This window comes from Syngnathus leptorhynchus, chromosome 5 (genome assembly GCF_054491065.1).
Source record: "Syngnathus leptorhynchus isolate UIUO chromosome 5, UIUO_Slep, whole genome shotgun sequence".
NCBI classification, from domain to species: Eukaryota; Metazoa; Chordata; class Actinopteri; order Syngnathiformes; family Syngnathidae; genus Syngnathus; species Syngnathus leptorhynchus.
This window is the reverse complement of record NC_141199.1, coordinates 1,940,432-1,960,008: the sequence shown is the minus strand read 5'-3', so window position 1 is coordinate 1,960,008 and position 19,577 is coordinate 1,940,432. Positions and strand designations below refer to the sequence as shown.

At 43.3% G+C, this 19,577-nt stretch overlaps 1 protein-coding gene across 1 annotated transcript in view; it reads right to left on the bottom strand.

Annotated features, from left to right (window-relative positions):
• Positions 1-8,699: 8,699 nt before the first annotated feature.
• The window catches only part of LOC147056223 (P2X purinoceptor 3-like), an 80,280-nt gene continuing 69,402 nt past the window's right edge, over positions 8,700-19,577 (bottom strand). The window contains exon 12 of the mRNA XM_085912577.1: positions 8,700-9,231. Within this exon, the coding sequence (XP_085768703.1) occupies positions 9,175-9,231 (57 nt within the window). The 3' untranslated portion in view covers positions 8,700-9,174. The remainder of the gene's footprint in view (positions 9,232-19,577) is intronic.

Here is a 19,577-nt window from a genome sequence, read left to right as displayed (position 1 = left end):
CAGGCGTGACAGGTACAGGTGATTTATTTGATTGGCGGGGCGTGGCTTTGAATGATTGACGTGGTGGAAAGCTGGGTGACTGGGTGACGGATGACGCAGACGTGACAGATTTTCCGGACACTTAATACTGCTGTTTTTATATATATATATATATATATATATATATATATATATATATATATATATATATATATATATATATATATATATATATATATATATCATAACGCCACCACCCTCCCCTGTCTTGTTATATTCAGGGGTATTGAGTGCTGGAGGCGGAGCATTCTTAAAAAAGGTCTCAGATTGACAAATATAATGTAATCCCTCGCTACATCGCTGTTAGTTTATTGCGGATTCACTACATCGCGGATTTTATTTCCAAATTTAAAAAACATTCTAATTCAAAATAAAACTTCTAATTTGGGAATTATGGCACGGAAGTTGTCCACACGCCATCAGAAGGCAGGGAGTGCCCACACAATTGCAGTGAAAACACTTGTAACTTTTTATAAAAAAAAAAAATTATAATAATGAGTTCGAAAAACACATTTACAGTGTTGTACCTTGTTATAGAAAAATTGTTAAAATAATAAAAGTTCTAAAACATATTTACAGTATGTACACTTGTACCTTGTTATAAAAAAATGTTCTAATAATAAAAGCTGTTCTAAAAATATATTTACAGTATGTGTTAAGAATTCTCCATGTTATTCAGTCGTGCTTTGATGTGAGGTAGGGTGCTTTATTTTGAAGGACGTTTTCAGGCGATACCACTTCCTGTGTCACGTTCGTGTACATACATGTTACAGTCGTACAGCAGTCATTGACGATTTAAGTGGGTCTCCTAACAAGAGAAATAAACGATCACATATGTCTAACATTTAGGACAATGTAGTATTGCTCCAAATGTTGGTTTACAAACCGGATTCGGTTGAAGTTGGGAAATTGTGTAAAATGTAAATAAAAACAAAATACAACGATTTGAAAATCCTTCTCAACCCATATTCAATTGAATACACTACAGAGTCAAAGTCAAAGTCTGCTTTATTGTCAATTTCTTCACGTTAAGACACACAAAGAGAACGAAATTACGTTTCCCACCATTCCACGGTGACTAGACACATTACACAATACATACAAGCAAATTGCACAAAGAGTAAAAACAAATAGATAAGAGCGATGCATAAGTAATCATGTAATAAAGTACATAAGTAAGATGTTTTTCAAAGACAACATATTTATGTTCAAACTGCTAAACTTAATTGTGTTTTTGCCAAATAATAATTACTGTATTTTGCGGACTAAAAGTTGCTCCAGAATATAGGTCGCATTAGCCATAAAATGCACAATAACGTGAAAAAAAAAAACATATATAAATCGCTCCGGAGTATAGGTCGCATTTTGGGGGAAATTTATTCGACAAAATCCAACACCAAGAACAGACATGAACAAGCAACAATAGGCTAAACGATAGGTATGCTAATGTGACATAAACACAAACGAAGAGCTGAGAACGGGCCTGACGTAACATTGAGTTATTCTAATAACTATTACATAAATAACACATTTATAAAACCATATGTGTCACTCCAATTCATTAAATCCATCAATCGTCCTTTATGTAAACAATGCCGCATATGCGCCGCACCGCTGACGTCGGACTCGTAAATTGCATTTCTAATTATTCCACAGACCCATATAACGATATTTAAAGTATATTTCAAAAAACGTTTATTTTACCACAATATTATCAAAGAATGTGTCACTCCAAATCATTAAATCCATCGATCAAATTCCTCATCCTTTGTCAACAACGCCGCGTGTGCGCCCTGATGTCAGCCTCGTCGTTATTCCACAGATCTAATTGAAATTCAAATTACAGCAATCCCTTGCTACATCGCAGTTCGTTTATCGCGGTTTACCTTTTTTTCAATTTTAGTTTATTTTTTTTATTTTGAAAATTTGTGAAAAAATTCACATATAAGTCGCTCCTCAGAATAAATCGTCCCCTCACCCAAACTAAGAAAAAAATGCGATTTATAGTCCGAAATTTACGGTAGTTATATGCTAGATCTGGGGAATAACGACGAGGCTGACGTCAGGGCGCACTTTGTTGACAAAAGACGAGGAATTTGATCGATGGATTTAAAGATTTGGAGTGACACAGATAATATTGTTGCCTTATGATAGTTATTTGAAATATACTTTATATATCGTTATATGGGTCTGTGGAATAATTAGACATGCAAATCACGAGTCCGACGGCGCGCATACGCGGCATTGTTTACACGATCGATGATCGATGTATTTTATGATTAGGAGTGACACAGATGGTTTGATAAACGTGTTATTTATGTAATAATCATTTGAATAACTCTGAATGTTACGTTAGGCCCGTTCTCAGCCTCTCGTTTGTGTATGTCACGTTAGAATACCGTATCTTTTATCCTGTTGTTGCTGGTTCGTGTCTGTTTTTGGTGTTGGATTTTGACAAATAAATTTGCCCCAAAAGTGCGACTTATACTCCGGAGCGACTTATATATGTTTTTTTTCACGTTATTGTGCATTTTATGGGTGGTGCGATTTATAATCCGGAGCGACTAATAATTCGAAAATTACGGTAACTATGTTGTAGCGTTAACAAAGTACCAGGAAAGACGTGGGTTTATATAACAACAATATTATCAAACCATCTGTGTCAGTCCAAATAATTAAATCCATCGATCAAATTCCTCGTTCTTTATGTCAACAACGCCGCGCGTGCGCTGCAGAGATCTAGTATATAACTATGTTGTAATGTTAACAAAGTACCAGGAAAGACGGGGGGTTTATATAACAACAATATTATCAAACCATCTGTGTCACTCCAAATCATTAAATCCATTGATCAAATTCCTCGTTCTTTATGTCAACAACGCCGCGCGTGCGCTGCAGAGATCTAGTATATAACGATATTGTAGCGTTAAAGTACCAGGAAAGACGTGGGTTTGGTAAACGGCTCTTTATTTAACAAAACAAGACTTCAACGAGCCAACAACTACTGAACTTCCTGCCACGGAGGTGGAAGAGAGCTCCATAAATAGGACCGGGCATGCGTAAAAGCCATGTCCAAGCCCCATCCACCGTCCCCGGACAGCCACTCGGCCGAGTGCCGGCCCCCGACTTCCATCCACGGAGGTGAAAGAGAGCTCCCATCGAGAAGGACCGGGCGTGCGTAAAAGCCATAATAGTTTTTCAAACCTTCTGTGTCACTCCAAATCATTAAATCCTTCAAACTCTTTGTCCTCCGTGCCACTTACAAACAAAGCCGCTAATGACGTGGGGCCCTTCGTCATCTTCGTCATCCCGTGATCGAATCCTTTGCCTTTTATGTAAACAACCGCCGCGCAGCACGGGTGACGTCACTTGCAGTTCAAATGACAGTAATCCCTTGCTACATCGCGGTTCGTTTATCGCGGTTTCACTACATCGCGGATTTTTGAATGTTGAAAATTTGTGAAAAAAATCACATATAAGTCGCTCCTGAGTATAAGTCGCCCCCCCCCCACCCAAACTATGACAAAAAAACGCGACTTATAGTCCGAAAATTATGGTAGTCGTGATTGATTCAATAAATACTATCCGTTGAGAATATCTGAGAGAATAAGAATGTTTCTAGTTATGCACTGTGTTGGTCTTAAATTTATATGCTTAATGGTCTTAAATGGCGTTAAATAGGTGTTAAATTTCACTTACTCAAACCTGCAAAATCTGTGTTGTTGGAAAGATTGAGAGCAGCAAACTATTAGCTCAAAGCACATTGGATAAGCAGCAAAGAAAATGTCTCTAGATATGGACTACAGGGGAAAAATTTAGTTGACAATATCACTTATGAACAATTTAACTTCTAAAATGCCTCTGTGTTTTTGTATCTCGATGATTTATGAAAGAAAACAGATGTGACAGAAACACACTTCAGTTGTAGGAGGGTGCTAATTTCTTGCTCTTTTAAGTCAGCCATGGAAAACCTAAGTTTTATTAGATTTTCAGGGTTTGAAGTGGGCTTAAGTAGAGATGGCCACAGGACCACATACATTTTGAGGCTGGTTGATCCTGGTTCTTTTTACTTTACAAACCACATCTGCACAATTACTTTCGATGGACAAACTGTGATTGTACCCTCAAGAGACTCCCACCAAGACATGGGGGGGGGGCATATTCCTCGTTAAAAGTGGGCATTTCTGAAGGCATTAGTTCATCCATCCATCCATTTTCCGAACCGCTTTGTCCCCACGGTGGTTGCGGGCATGCTGGACCATATCCCAGCCGTCATCTCGGCACTGTTAATTATTCTCCAAAATGAAAGAAAGAATTGTGGAGCTGTGGCAGTCAGTAGCTGATTAGCAAACTTGGTGTATAGAAACAAATTCCTTACTTGAAGTTCTTTTTTGTGAATCTGTTAGGGTTGAATAGATTAGGTTGATCATATTATTATGTTGGAATGTAATTTGTAATAATTAACCTAAGCTTGTCCTGTCTTAACAAAGTAGTAGAACAAAGTGCTAAGATCCTTTGCACTGATTGACCAACTGTAGAAGACGCAATCAAAGTTATTCTGTCTACTCAACATCGTAAAACAACCCCTGCTATGATGTGATCAGAGGCCAGGGGTTTCACCCCCATCCTGCCCACTCACACCCCCACCCTGTTTCTCTCAATAAAAAGGCTCTTGCAAGAGGCCCGAGTCAGACCTCATTCGATCATCGCTGTATGCACAGCGACGAATGACTCTCCACTTGCAAGTGTTTAAAAAGGGCATACTGTCTCCCGTTGTGGTTCTTGCAAAAATAAGTTAGAGTCAGAACATTTCAAACAGAATCGACAGTCCATACTCATTATGAGCTGGCACCTTTGTGGTGGTGGGGTTTGCATTTCCCAGTGATCCTTGATGCTAAGTTGTCTGGGGCCTTTTGCCATTGGCCGGGTCACCTACAGCAAACAGGTCCTAGGTGAGGGGCCAGACAAAACACAGCTCAAAGACCCCTTGTAATGATAAAACAAACAAACAAACAAACAAACAAACAAACAAACAAACAAACAAACAAAAAACCATTGGTCCATAAGTTTCATTTCCCAGACACGAGCCGTGGGTTGTGATCAAAAGAAGAGCAGCCGGAATGAGTTTCCTTCACAAGACTTTCCCTTAGAGATAGGGTGAGGAGCTTGGTCGTCCACCTGGGACTCAGAGTCGAGCTGCTGCTCCTCCATGTTGAGTGGAGCCAGATGACCTGGCTCGGGCATTTGATGAGGATGCCCCCTGGTGAGGTGTTTTGGGTATGTCCCACTGGAAGGAAGCCCTGGGGAGAAGGAAGTTTGGGCTTCCCTGATGAAACTGCTGCCAATGGAACGCGACCTCTGTGAAGTGGTAGTGGATAAATGAAGAGTTCATACTGTCTGTAATTACGGTGACCAGATGTTCCACTTTGATGGTACAGTCACGCATTTTTATTACTTTTCACACGTCCCGCAAATTGAGACGTTCCGCATTGTGTCTCAATAACAATACAAAAAGTCTAAATTTGTGGGACTTGTGAAAAGTAATAAAATGCGTGACAGTCCCACACAAAGTGAGACACCTGATCACCCTACCTGTAATGTCTGGATATGTTTAAATGTGAATAAGAATTTCACAGCTGTTTCACAGTGTATTAGTACTCTCTTTTGGCGATGTTTAGAAACTACAGTCTGTTGGTAACGTCAGTTTATTGTACAGTGATCCCTCAATACTTTACGCTTCACCTACTGCGGCCTTGGTGCATCGCGCGGTTTTATGAAAACAAACATTGCGGATATATATGGTGCATCATGATTTTTTCCAGCGTCACTTGGTGCGTGTGGCTTTGTCTGCCCATATGATTTTACAGCACACTATTAGCCGGTAGAGGAGACGGAACGGGCTTTGTATGCCCATATGAGTTTACACCACACTATTGGCCGGTAAGAGACCAAGGGGAACGTGTTGATCTGTATCCTTGCCGCTGATTGGCTTAGAACACGCTTTATCTCAGCCTACCTAGTCGCGCTACGTATCCACTCTTCCACTTCATTCGCGTTAGCCGAACCAGCGGCATTTCTGATTTGTCACACACAAGGCAGGACAACCAAAATTAAAGGAGACAAGGACGGCTAGACTGACGGCTAAGCAAGACGACGTGACAAACTGACAAGCCGGTCAGCGAGAGCAGCCAGCGCAGCGAAACAGCTAGCATGGTGTGAGCAGAGCGGAGCCGTGACACGTTTACAATTTAAAATGTTTAAAAAGTGTTTAAAAATAAAATAAAGTGTTGAAAAGTAGAATAATGTGCTTAAAAATAAAATATTAACGTCTTGTTCGGACGGCCATGCGTTGGGCCACGAGGGCGTCAGCCAGCACAGCGAGAGCAGAATGGAGCCGTGACACGTTTACAAATACAATAAAGTGTTAAATAAAATAATAAAAGTCTTGCAGATGCCCTCTTGCTGGGTCACTTGGGAGTATCAGCCGGCCAGCACGGCAAGAACAGAGCGGAGCCCTGACATGTTTACACTTTAAAATGTTTAAAAATACAATAGTGTATAAAAATAAAATTATGAGGGTCTTGCGGATCCCCTTAAATTGGTCCGCCGGGGCGCGTCAGCCGGCCAACACAGCGAGAGTAGAGCAAAGCCGTGACACGTTTACACTTTAAAATGTTTAAAAATTGTATAAAAATAAAGTGTTGAAAAGTAGAATAAAGCATTTAAATATGAAATTATAAAAGTCTTGTACAGGGGAAGGTCAGTCAGCCAGAACTGCAAGAGCAGAGCGGAGCCGTGACACCTTTGCACTTAAAAATGTTTAAAAAATGTTGAAAAATACAATAGTGTTTAAAAAATTAAATTATAGGAGTCATGTGCGGATGCCCTCGCGCTGGGCCGTGGGAGCGCATCAGCCGGCCAGCACGGCAAGAGCAGATCAGTGACACGTTTACACTTTAAAATGTTTAAAAAGTGTTTAAAAACACAATAGTGTTTAAAAGTACAAAAAAGTGTTTAAAGTAAAATTATAAAAGTCTTGTGCGGATGTCCTAGCGTTGGGCCACAGGGTGCGTCAGCCGGCCAGAGCAGAGCAGAGCCATGACACATATATGGTAGTTTTTTTTTAATGAATATTAGTGAGGCATTTAAGAATGTTTCTAAAAGTCAGTTTAACTTTAACATGTTTAAAAAGTGTTTAAAAATACAATAAAGTGTTTAAAAATAAAAAGACTTGTGTGGATATCGTACAAATATTGACTCTACATTCCGGATTTTTACCTATCGCGAGGGAACCAACTAGAACCAATTATCAGCATTAAACGATTGCTCACTGTATGTACGTGTGGGAGCAAGTTGGAAAAGAGCCACTACATTGTCCGTCTCATCTTTCATTTTATTGCAAACAAAAAATCACACTGCCCGCTCTCTATCATCCAGGATCAGGTTCATTGTCTTTTTTTACATTTTCTTTGCAGAGAACAAACACACATTGCCCAGACACACACATAATGCATGTCATGCACATCGACATGACTGACAGCTGCTTGTCCCAACTCCATGATGAACTTGTGCCGATGGACTGAATTTTGACAGAAGCACATGATGAAACTCACGATTGCGCGGGATCCGATCTATTTTGAAGTCTTGTAGTTTGGTATGAACGACAAAAAAGTTTTGTCGTTTGACTTTGGCATTTGTGTGTAGGCCACTGTCCTAGACCTGACAAATGAAAACAGCCTTGAGACAAATGGCTTGACACTATATATTGAATATACTGAATGATGATACAAATGTCTAAATATATCTGTTGTTTATTGAATACAAGAGTAACAATAATCAGCATTCCATCTATAAAATGTAAGTAATGTTACAGTCCAGAAAACGATAAACGTACAGTGGAACCACACATTTCACAAATTAAATTTGTTCCATGAAGGGGTTCTCATACCGAAAGGCTTGCAAACCAAGGTAAGGAACAGAAATGCAATTAATTGGTTGCCGCTGCAAAATGTTGGTTGTACTTGATTTTGATAATTGTGTGATTAAAAAGTAGATTCTGTGAAATATACAAAAAGGTAAAAACACAACTTGCTGTATGATGATGAAATAACAGTAGTAAATCATTGTCAAGCCCTTTTTGTGGACTGCTGGCCCAAAATGGCCATCATCTGCCATAATGCAGCACAGCTTTTGCATTGCTTTGCATTGCTTTGAATTGCGGGATGTGGTGACTATTTTAGGTGAACAAACAATGGTACCTGAACCACAGAGCCAGTAATCCACCCACGCCAAAACTGTTTGTAAACCGAAAATAGTATGTAACCCGAGCAAAATTTTCTTTTTTAAGATTTTTTAGCCAAGGCTCCACTGTAATTTCTTTGTTAAAATTTAATGCCAATGATTTGTATTTTTGAACAAACAGATTAACTGTTACCATGCAAACATTTTGTCTATACGCATATTCATTCATAAATGATATTCCATAAAACATTCATTGTTTTGAAGTTAAAGCTGGCTGCGATAAAGCCTGGTGTTTTGAGAATCCAGTGAGTTGTCCGATACCTATAATAAACAAGAGATATGGTAAATACGCATGGTTGCAAAATTACATAAACATATCCATCCAATTAATTGGTTGCCGCTGAAAAATGTTGGTTGTACTTGATTTTGATAATTGTGTGATTAAAAAGTAGATTCTGTGCAATATACAAAAAGGTTAAAACACAACTTGCTGTATGATGATGAAATAACAGTAGTAAATCATTGTCAAGCCCTTTTTGGGGACTGCTGGCCCGAAATGGCCATCATCTGCCATAATGCAGCACAGCTTTTGCATTGCTTTGAATTGCGGGATGTGGTGACTATTTTAGGTGAACAAACAATGGTACCTGAACCACAGAGCCAGTAATCCAGCCACGCCAAAGCTGTTTGTAAACCAAAAATAGTATGTAACCCGACCAAAATTTTCTTTTTAAAGATTTTTTAGCCAAGGCTCCACTGTAATTTCTTTGTTAAAATTTAATGCCAATGATTTGTATTTTTGAACAAACAGATTAACTTTTACGATGCAAACATTTTGTCTATACGCATATACATTCATAAATGATATTCCATAAAACATTCATTGTTTTGAAGTTAAAGCTGGCTGCGATAAAGCCTGGTGTTTTGAGAATCCAGTGAGTTGTCCGATACCTATAATAAACAAGAGAAATGGTAAATACGCATGGTTGCAAAATTACATAAACATATCCATCCATTTGTCCGTCCGTCCGTCCAACCAACCAACCAACCAACCAACCAACCAACCAACCAACCAACCAACCAACCAACCAACCAACCAACCAACCAACCAACCATCCATCCACCCACAGTCACTCACAAGTCAAAGAGCGTGGCCAGACACAGTAGAACAACAGGTGTCCTCTTTATTCGCTCTTCCATCCATATCACCTCACATCAAAAACACTTACTCAATCCGCCTGATATTCTCATCTGTGTATTGCTTCTCTTTTATTACAATGTAAACAGACTGCAATGTTAGTGGAGCACTTAAGGTGATGGACGGCAAACGAACCCCTTCAGCTGCACGAGATGCCTGACCTAAATTAACATGACAAAGGACCCTTTCAGCTGCCGAAAAACACATCTTTCTACGAAAACAAGACTTTCTATACAACGTGCTTTCGGGGTTAACGCAATTCCCAAATTCTGGACCCCAAAGTCCTCATAAAATTGAGATTTAGATATTTATTTATTAGTGGCGTCCATTTAACGCATTAACGTGATTAATCCAACTCCCTTTCAATGCCATTGAACACTATGAGGCTCATTTTGGCCTAATATTTGTATTCTTTTCTCGTACTGTTGCTACTACATCTCACTGGATCTTGCGAGACTGCAAAAATATATCAAGCACACCGCACTGCTGACACTAGTCTGGGCTTCTTAAGCAGAGATTTAATCCGTTTTCACAAAGAAAAGCATCATGGCGAGTGGTCTCTTTATTCTTTCTTGGGAAATCAAAAAACACTGTTGATATAGTGAATCAACACCATTATATTGCGCCTAAGTTCAAAACAAAATGTTTAGATTGTGTTCTGTGATGAGGTCATTAATGCGTACTGATTTCGTGTGAAGTGATCTAATATTCATAAAACCAGGGTTTGTATCTGCAAAATACGAGTAAGATTGTGTTGTCTAGGCCCAATATTGCCTCTAAAATGTTTATTAGCGTGGCGGGAAGATACGACCATAGGAATTTGATAGTTAATATTCGGCAAACATGTAATATTATCCGGAACAGGCACCGTTCCATCAGCGAGACCGGTCAGGGTGGAGTAATAGGATTTGTCTACTACCTCAGTAGAAAGTGTGTCAATGTATGCTGTGGCACTATTCAAACTGTGATACTCTACACAAGGAGCTATGTGCATGCTGGGAATCTAGCCTAGCGCTACTTAACTTTGACTTAACAGACTCCAAAGCCATCCAAACAGGTGGTCTAATCACCTGTGACCCGGCCTGCTCTAAAGTGACCTGTCATGAATGGCTCAAACAGAAATCTATGTTCCTTGAAAGAATGAAGGCGCCTTCACGGTTAGGATGAAGGCCGTCCTTCCTCAGCAGGTCGAGTTGGCCCCAGAAGGAGGACCAGTTATCTATAAAATACACGTTAGAATAGGCCTCTTGGCACATGTGATTAACTAGGTAGCTTGAGCTATGCCGTTATATCGCTGTAACCCCTGAAGAGGGAGCAACAGCAATATGTACATGTTCTTTTAGGGGAGACAATCTCTGTACAATTTGATGCTCATATGTACAATTCTTTTATTTTATGTAAACATAACTGCTCAATCAGAACACGTATACAACACACACAACTGGATGAACACACAGAGGGGGGTGACGCCCCCCACACTCAGGTACGAAATGGTCATGTGACAGGTTCCCGCCTCAGGTACGAAATGGTCCTGTGACAAGTTCCCGCATTTCACGGACAGTATAAAACAAGCTGACCTGGAGACAGAAGTTGTTGTTTCATCTGCTGCCGTGCCTTGTGTATTGGCCGCCATTAAACAACCCAAGATCTTGCCAATAAAGAACCAACTCTATACTCCACATCTTTGCTTTCCTGGCTCAACAACGGACATCCCGCACAACACGCAAACACCCTTCTCTTGCTTTATTAGCTTTCTCTTCTCTATGACACTCTTTGCACATATGTAGAAGTCACTCTCAGTTAAGACTACAAGGTCACACATTATTACGCAGGCTAGGCAGAGTCGCCTCCTGGAAGGAAGGCGGCCCAGAGTAGTATAAGAGCAGAAACCTTGTCGCTGGGAGTTAGACCTTCTTCCGCAACTAGCAGAGAAGGCTCCACAGCTGTGTCTCGATCATTCTGGCATACATTAAAGGGTTAAACTGCGAAGGCTGACTCTTGGTAATTACTGTTAGCATAGCGAGTATTAAAGATAACGAACTGGGAACAAACCTAACACACCCATCCATCCATTTTCTGTACCCCTTTGTTCCCACGGGGGTCGTGGGCTTGCTGGCGCCTATCCCAGCGGTCATTGGGCAGTAGGCGGGGGACACCCTAAACCGGTTGCCAGCCAATCGCAGGGTACACAGAGACGAACAACCATTCGCACTCGCACTCACACCTAGGGGCAATTTGGAGTGCTCAATCGGCCTACCAAACATGTTTTTGTGATGTGGGAGGAAACCGGAGTGCCTGGAGGAAACCCACGTGGGCTCGGGGAAAACATGCAACCTCCACGCAGGAAGGGTCGGAGGCGGAATCAAACCGGCACCCTCCTAACTGTGAGGCCGACGTGCTAACCAGTGTGCCACCGGGCCGCCATCTATAAAATACAGTCCCTGCCTCTTACAGAAACCAGCCATCCATCGATTAAGGGAGACTACCGTATTTTTCGGACTAAAAGTCGCTCTGGAATATAGGTCGCATTAGCCATAAGATGCACAATAACGTGAAAAAAACCATATATAAGTTGCTCCGGAGTATAGGTCGCATTTTGGGGGAAATTTATTCGGCAAAATCCAACACCAACAGACATGAACGAGCAACAACAGGCTAAACAATAGGTATGATAATGTGACATAAACACAAACGAAGAGCTGAGAACGGGCCTGACGTAACATTGAGTTATTCTAATAACTATTACATAAATAACCCGTTTATAAAACCATCTGTGTCACTCCAATTAATTAAATCCATCGATCGTCCTTTATGTAAACAATGCGCCACGTACGTCGGACTCGTAAGTTGCATTTCTAATTATTCCACAGACCCATATAACGATATATAAAGTATATTTCAAATCACTATCATATTACAACAATATTATCGAACCATCTGTGTCACTCCAAATCATTAACTCCATCGATCAAATTCCTCGTCCTTTGTTAACAACGGCGCGCGTGCGCCCTGACGTCAGCCTCGTCGTTATTCCACAGATCTAATATATAACTATATTGTAGCGTTAATAAAGTCGACTTTCAGGCGTGCGGCGGCGTGGACTTCCATCCCCGGAGGTGATATTTCCAGCCACGGAGGTGGAAGAGAGCTCCGTTAGAATAGGACCGGGCGTGCGTAAAAGCCATGTCCGAGCCCCATCCACCGTCCCTGGACAGCCACCCGGCCGAGCGCCGGCCCCCGACTTCCATCCACGGAGATGAAAGAGAGCTCCGTAGAGTAGGACCGGGCGTGCGTAAAAGCCATGTCCGAGCCCCATCCACCGTCCCTGGACAGCCACCCGGCCGAGCGCTGGCCCCCGACTTCCATCCACGGAGGTGAAAGAGAGCTCCGTTGAGTCGGACCGGGTGTCGTTAAAAGCCTTAATAGTTTATCAGACCTTTTGTGTCACTCCAAATTATTAAACCCTTCAAACTCTTTGTCCTCCCTGTCACTTACAAACAAAGCTGCGAATGATGCCGGTAGTACGTGGGGCCGTTCGTCATCGTCGTCATCCCGTGATCGAATCTTTGTCCTTGATGTAAACAACTGCCGCGGCACTAACGTCACTTGAAATTCAAATTACAGCAATCCCTTGCTACATTGCGGTTCGTTTATCGCGGTTTCCCGTGTTTTTTAATTTTTTAATTTTGAAAAGTCGCTCTTCAGTATAAGTTGCCCCCCCCCACCCAAACTAAGAAAAAAAACGCGATTTATAGTCCGAAAATTGCGGTAATCTACTAAACCTTTCATCAGTGCCTCTCCCAGGCAGGGGGTCAGAGAAAATACTCGATGCCGACTCATCCTTCTGGTGAGATCACAAGTCCTCGCGATTTTTCTTTGTGATCTCTTATTGCCTCATCCTAACATCATTGGAGCCAACGTGTATCACTATATCCGAGTAGATAGTGTTGTTAGACCTATGCCTATTGCGAGCCAACTCTTAAGGTTAGCTTCTAAGTCTGGTGCTCTGCCTCTAGGGATACACATTACCGTGGCTGGATTTTTAAGCATGATGTTTCGGGTAATGGAGGCACCGATGACCAAAGTGCGAGAGCCAGTTGACCGAAATGGCTTGGGATGGCTATGCGTCTTAGCTGGCTCATCGCAGTTAGGAAGCCGCTTGGGGCTAAATTCATATTCATATGTATGTTACGTTAAAAGTGAACCATGAAAGCTTCAGTATGATCGCCAGGACTCACTATTGTTGTTCTCCCCATATGCTGTCCCCATGGTTGTAAAAATTACTCCCAACGCTTGTTAAAAATATATATGAAATTCAACTTGTCCAACTTGCACACGTACCTAGTTTTGTCTTATTCGTCAGTGAAATGTGGATTCACCTGGATGGAAAGTTGACTGGTTATTACCACTCTCCTTTATTAATTGCAATTAGGCAGTCAGGATGTTTAGACTCACTTCCACTATAGAGTTCCCTGCTGTGATGGGCATACTCATTTCACCCCCAGCTTGGCGCCTGTACAATGGGGTACACACCAGTGGTGGTGGGGACGGGTCCCGACTGTTATTTGTGCGTGTGAACCAAACAGCAGCTCAGAGTGCCTTCCCATTTGGGAGTCCTTGGGAACGCCATCATTCTGCTGGGGTAATTCAATGTCATGTGGGCAATAACCTGAAGGGTTATTTGACTTCTATGCTCGACATGGATTGTCTATAACGAACACTATGTTTGAGGATAAGGGTGTGGTTGTCCACATGCGGTTTTGGCATCAGGACACCCAAGGCCGCAGTTCAATGATAGCCAGTAATCGTGTCGTCAGGTTTGTAGCTGCATATTTTGGACACTCGGGCGCATCTGTCAACTGATCACGACCTGGTGGTGTATCACCTCTGATGGTGGGGGAAGATGCTGGTTCGACTTGGCAGACCCAAACGTATTGTGAGGGTTTGTTGGGAACATCTGTCAGAATCTCCCTGTTAGAAAGTGTTTCAAATTCCAGAACTTTGCCCACGTTAAGGAGATTGAGTCTGTGTGGACCATGTTTCGTGCCTCTATTGTTGATGTGCCTGATCGGTTGTCGTAAGGTGGTCGGTGCATGTTATGGCGGCAATCCCCAAACCGCTGGTGGACAATGGTGGTAAACGATGCTGTTAAACTGACGAAATAGTGCCATTGAGTCTTTTTGGCCTGTGGGACTCCGGAGGCAGCTGATAGGTACTGGATGGTCGAGCTGAATGCGGCGGGGCAGTTGTTAAATAAAAAACTCTGGTGTGGGAGGAGTTTGGTGAGGCTATGGAATACTACTTCCAGATGGCTCAGAGGAAATTTTGGTCCATCATCCAGCATCACAGGAGAGGAAAGCAGTGCACTGTTCACACTGTGTATAGTGGCGATAGCGTGCTACTGCCTCCTCGGGACGTTGTGAGGAGAATGCTTCAAAGACCTCCTCAATTCCACCAACATGCCTTTCACTGAGAAAGCAGACCCTGGAAACTCCTGAGGTGGTGTCTCCTATCTCTGTCACCAAGGTGGTTAAAAAACTCCTCGCTGGCAGGGCCCCGGAAGTGGTTGAAATCCACCAGGAGTTCTGAAAGGTTCTGTATGTTGTGGGGCTGTCCTAGCTGAAAAACATACAAAAATGCATGCCATCCGGGACAGTACCTCTGGATTGGCATCCCAGGGTATTGGTCCCTCTTTTTAAGAAAGAGGATAGGAGAGTGTGCTCAAACTACAGAGGAATCACCCTCCCACCAAACCGTGATCTTCAACTCTCACTGGTCGATTCGCAGCCGGTTGTGAAGCAGTTGGGATTAATATCAGTCCGTCAATATCCTGACACCAAGAAGGAAAGCAGCTGAAAGGCGAAGCTCTCAATTTACTGGTCGATCTATGTTCCTTCCCTCATCTATTAGAGATAGTATGATAAGCTTGGTAAGCCGCAAGGGACTCAGTCGAGCCACTGCTCCTCCGCGTTGAGAGGAGCCAGATAATGTGGGTCGGGCATCTGATTAGGATGCCCCCAGGTGAGGTGTTCCGGGCATGTACCAATGCAAGGAGGCCCCAGGGACGATACACTGGAGAGACACGTCTCTTGGCTGGCCTAGGATCTTCTTGGGATTCTGCGAGATGAGTTCAGTGATAGGTGTTACTAATAAAGTTACAGATTACTGTCATTTTCTCACACGGTTTTCTGAATGGGTAAGCGTAATGCAACCATGACTCACTTTGGTTTCGCTATGCATGTTAGTGTAGTGTGGTAATTCTGAAGTGGACACTTTGCATTGCTTTGCTTGGTAAACCATAGTTCCAATTAACTTAATACACACATGCCCTCTAGCAGCCATCAAGAAACACAACGTGTTGGAAATTTCAACACAATCGTGTTTGAATTTCTAAATAATGTATATAGCATTTCTACTTTACAGATGTTCTGGAACATATCTCCCGCGAAAAGTGAGGGATCACTGTACTCTTTTGGAAAAGTAACTAGTAACTGTAACTAATTACATTTTGGAAGTAAAACACTGTTTACTGATGGTTCCCTCTCACACACATGCATGGACAACCTTAGTCTGCAAATACGGCATTACATTTTTATTCTGTATAATATCGGGCAGGCGTTTTCCAGTGAGATAAGTTAGAAAAACGGTATGTTTTTAGCATGTATTGTATTTCACTCTCTTATACACGTAAAAATACACTTACTTTGATGTGCTGTGACAGATCATCTGCCCTTGCATGTCCCAAGAATTCGCAACCAAAATATCTTGAAGTCACAGTCATTCTCTAAAAAACGAACGTGTATGTCCATCTGTTTTTATCTTTGAACACGCATTGAGACTTTCATCAAACATGACGATGAATGGTTCAGCTTTGGTGACATTCGCAAAAAGCTAGAAGTATGGCGCTAAACCAAACGTGATTGTGTAGCCAGTTTTGTCCTTGCCTCACGCAAAGCTTTTTGCTATTTCTAAGTCATTAAACATATTGTACAAAAGCTCTTTAATGCCCTCAATGGAGGTGTCTGATTAGCATTTGGTCGCTGTATGCAGGCACCACAGCGCCTCAGCTCGCGACACTGAAGTGAGGAATAGGATCTGCCTTCTGTTGTCTGACATTGTACTCACGGTGCTGGCACTCCTGCAGGATCCTAACAGCCTGGAGTATGAAGCTGTTGGTGAGTCTGGTGGTGCGGGAGCGCAGGCTTCTGTATCTCTTCCCAGAGGGCAGCAGATCAAACAAAGTGTGAGCGGGCTGACTCAGATCACACACAATCGTGGTCGCCTTGCGGGTGAGATGGGAGGTGGAAATGTCCTTCAGGGAGGGGAGTGAAGCCCCAATAATCCTACCAGCTGCGTTCACTAAGCGCTGCAGGGCCTTCATGTTGTATTCAGTGCAGCTACCACCCTACACAGCGATACAACTGGAGAGGACGCTCTCAATGGTGCCACGGTAGAATGTGGTCATGATGACTGGATGAGCACCTGCTCGCCTGAGTTTCCGCAGGAAGTACAGGCGGCACTGAGCTTTTTTCGCCAGGGATGTAGTGTTGGTGGTCCAGGTCTTCACCGATGTGCACCCCCAGGAATCTGGTGCTGCTCACTCTCTCCACCACATCACCGTCGATAGTCAGTGGCAGGTGTTGGGTGTGACCCTTTCGGAAGTCAACAACAATCTCCTTGGTCTTGCTGACGTTCAGCTGGAGGTTGTTGTCCCTGCACCACGAGGTCAGGACGTTATGCAGCCGAGGATGGAGGGGGAGAGAGTTCAGGATCCTTACAGCCTGGAGTATGAAGCTGTTGGTGTGTTTGGTGGTGAGGGAGCCCAGGCTTCTGTATCTCTTCCAAGAGGGCAGCAGATCAAACAAAGTGTGAGCGGGGTGACTCACATCACACACAATCGTGGTCGCCTTGCGGGTGAGACGGGAGGTGTAAATGTCCTTCAGGGAGGGGAGTGAAGCACCAATAATCCTACCGGCTGTGTTCACTATGCGCTGCAGGGCCTTCATGTTGTATTCAGTGCAGCTACCACCCCACACAGCGATACAACTGGAGAGGACGCTCTCAATGGTTCCATGGTAGAATGTGGTCATGATGGCTGGGGGAGCACCTGCTCGCCTGAGTTTCCGCAGGAATTACAGGCGGTGCTGACCGTTCTTTAGTCAAGACACCTCGACTGTGATAGCCACTCAGAGCACTCTTTAAATGTGACTTTTCTTTTTGTCGCAAAATTTATAGAGCTAGTCCAAAACGGTAAGCGAAGTCATGTTGATTCTTCTGTATTTTAATCACAGTCACTTTCAATAGTTTATTTCTTAGACTGTCTAAAACCTTTAAAAAATGTCACATTTTAAAAACGAAATACAATTTAAACAATATTTAGTATTTATCCATCCATCCATTTTCTATACCGCTCTGTACCCACGGAGGTCGAGGGCGTGCTGGAGCCTATCCCAGCGGGCAGTAGGCGGGGGACACCCTGAACCGGTTGCCAGCCAATCGCAGAGACGAACAACCATCCGCACTCGCACTCACACCTAGGGGCAATTTGGAGTGCTCAATCGGCCTACCAAGCATGTTTTCAGAATGTGGGAGGAAACCGGAGCGCCCAGAGGAAACCCACGCGGGCTCGGGGAGAACATGCAAACTCCACACAGGGAGGGTTGGAGGTGGAATCGAACCGGCACCCTCCTAACTGTGAGGCGGACGTGCTAACCAGTGCTCCACCGATCCACTATTTTGTATTCATTTCTGTTCAATTATTCAACTCTCCATATATACACTGCTCAAAAAAATTAAAGGAACAGTTTTTTATTAGGGTATGGCATAATTCAATTACACATTTCTGATAAGGTTTTGGTCAGGCACGTGGCAGACGGGGTTGTAAATCACTTTCAGCTGCATTGGTGTTGATGGAATTAACAACAGGTACCCGAGAGGGGCAACAATGAGATGGTCCCCAAAACAGGACTGGTTTTGCAGGTGGAGGCCATTTCAAGGTCCTCCCTCTTGATCTTTATTTAACAGTTTTTCCACAAGTGTTGGCTTTAGCAAGAGTCATTATCACGACTGGAAGCATGAGGCGATTTCTTAACCCTCCTGAAGTTGCGCAGATTGTCCAACTCCTCCAGGATGACACATCCATGCATGCTGTTTCGAGACGATTTGATGTGTCTCCCAGTACAATCTCCAGAGCATGGAGGAGATTCCAGGAGACAGGCAGTTACTCTAGGAGAGCTGCACAGCGCCGTAGACAGTCCTCATCCCATCAGCAGGACCGATATCCGCTGCTTTGTGCAAGGAGGAACAGGTTGAGCACTGCCCGAGCCCTACAGAATGACCTTCACCAGTCTACTGATGTGAATGTTTTTGCCCAAATAGTCAGAAACAGACTTCACGAGGGTGGCCTCAGGGCACGACGTCCTGTAGTGTGCCCTATGCTCACTACTCAGCACCGTGGAGCTCGATTGGCATTTGCCATAGAACACCAGAATTGGCAAGTCACTAGCGCCCTGTGCTTTTCACAGATGAGAGCAGGTTTACCCTGAGCTCCTGTGATAGACGTGAAAGGGTCTGGAGAAGCCAAGGAGAGCGCTATGCTCCCTGCAACATCATTCAGCATGGCCGGTTCGGTGGTGGGTCAGTGATGGTCTGGGGAGGCATTTCCATGGAGGGACGAACAGACCTCTACAGGCTAGAGAACGGCAGTCTGACTGCCATTAGGTATCGGGATGAAATCCTTGCACCCATGCTCAGACCCTACGCTGGTGCAGTAGGTCCTGGGTTCCTCCTGATCCACGACATTCACGACCTCATGTAGCAAGAGTATGCAGACAGTATCTGCAGGATGAAGGAATTGACACAATTGAATGGCCCTCACAATCACCTGATCTAAACCCGATAGAACACCTTTGGGGCATAATGTTTCGGTCCATCAGACGCCGCCAGGTTGCTCGTTAGACTTTGCAGGAGCTCACTGATGCCCTTAGACCAGGGGTGGGCAATTATTTTTTCCATGGGGCCACACGAGAAACTGAAAATATTGTGGAGGGCCGGCCAAAAGGCTGAACTCAATTCTTCATTTTATTAATTGCATTTCTTT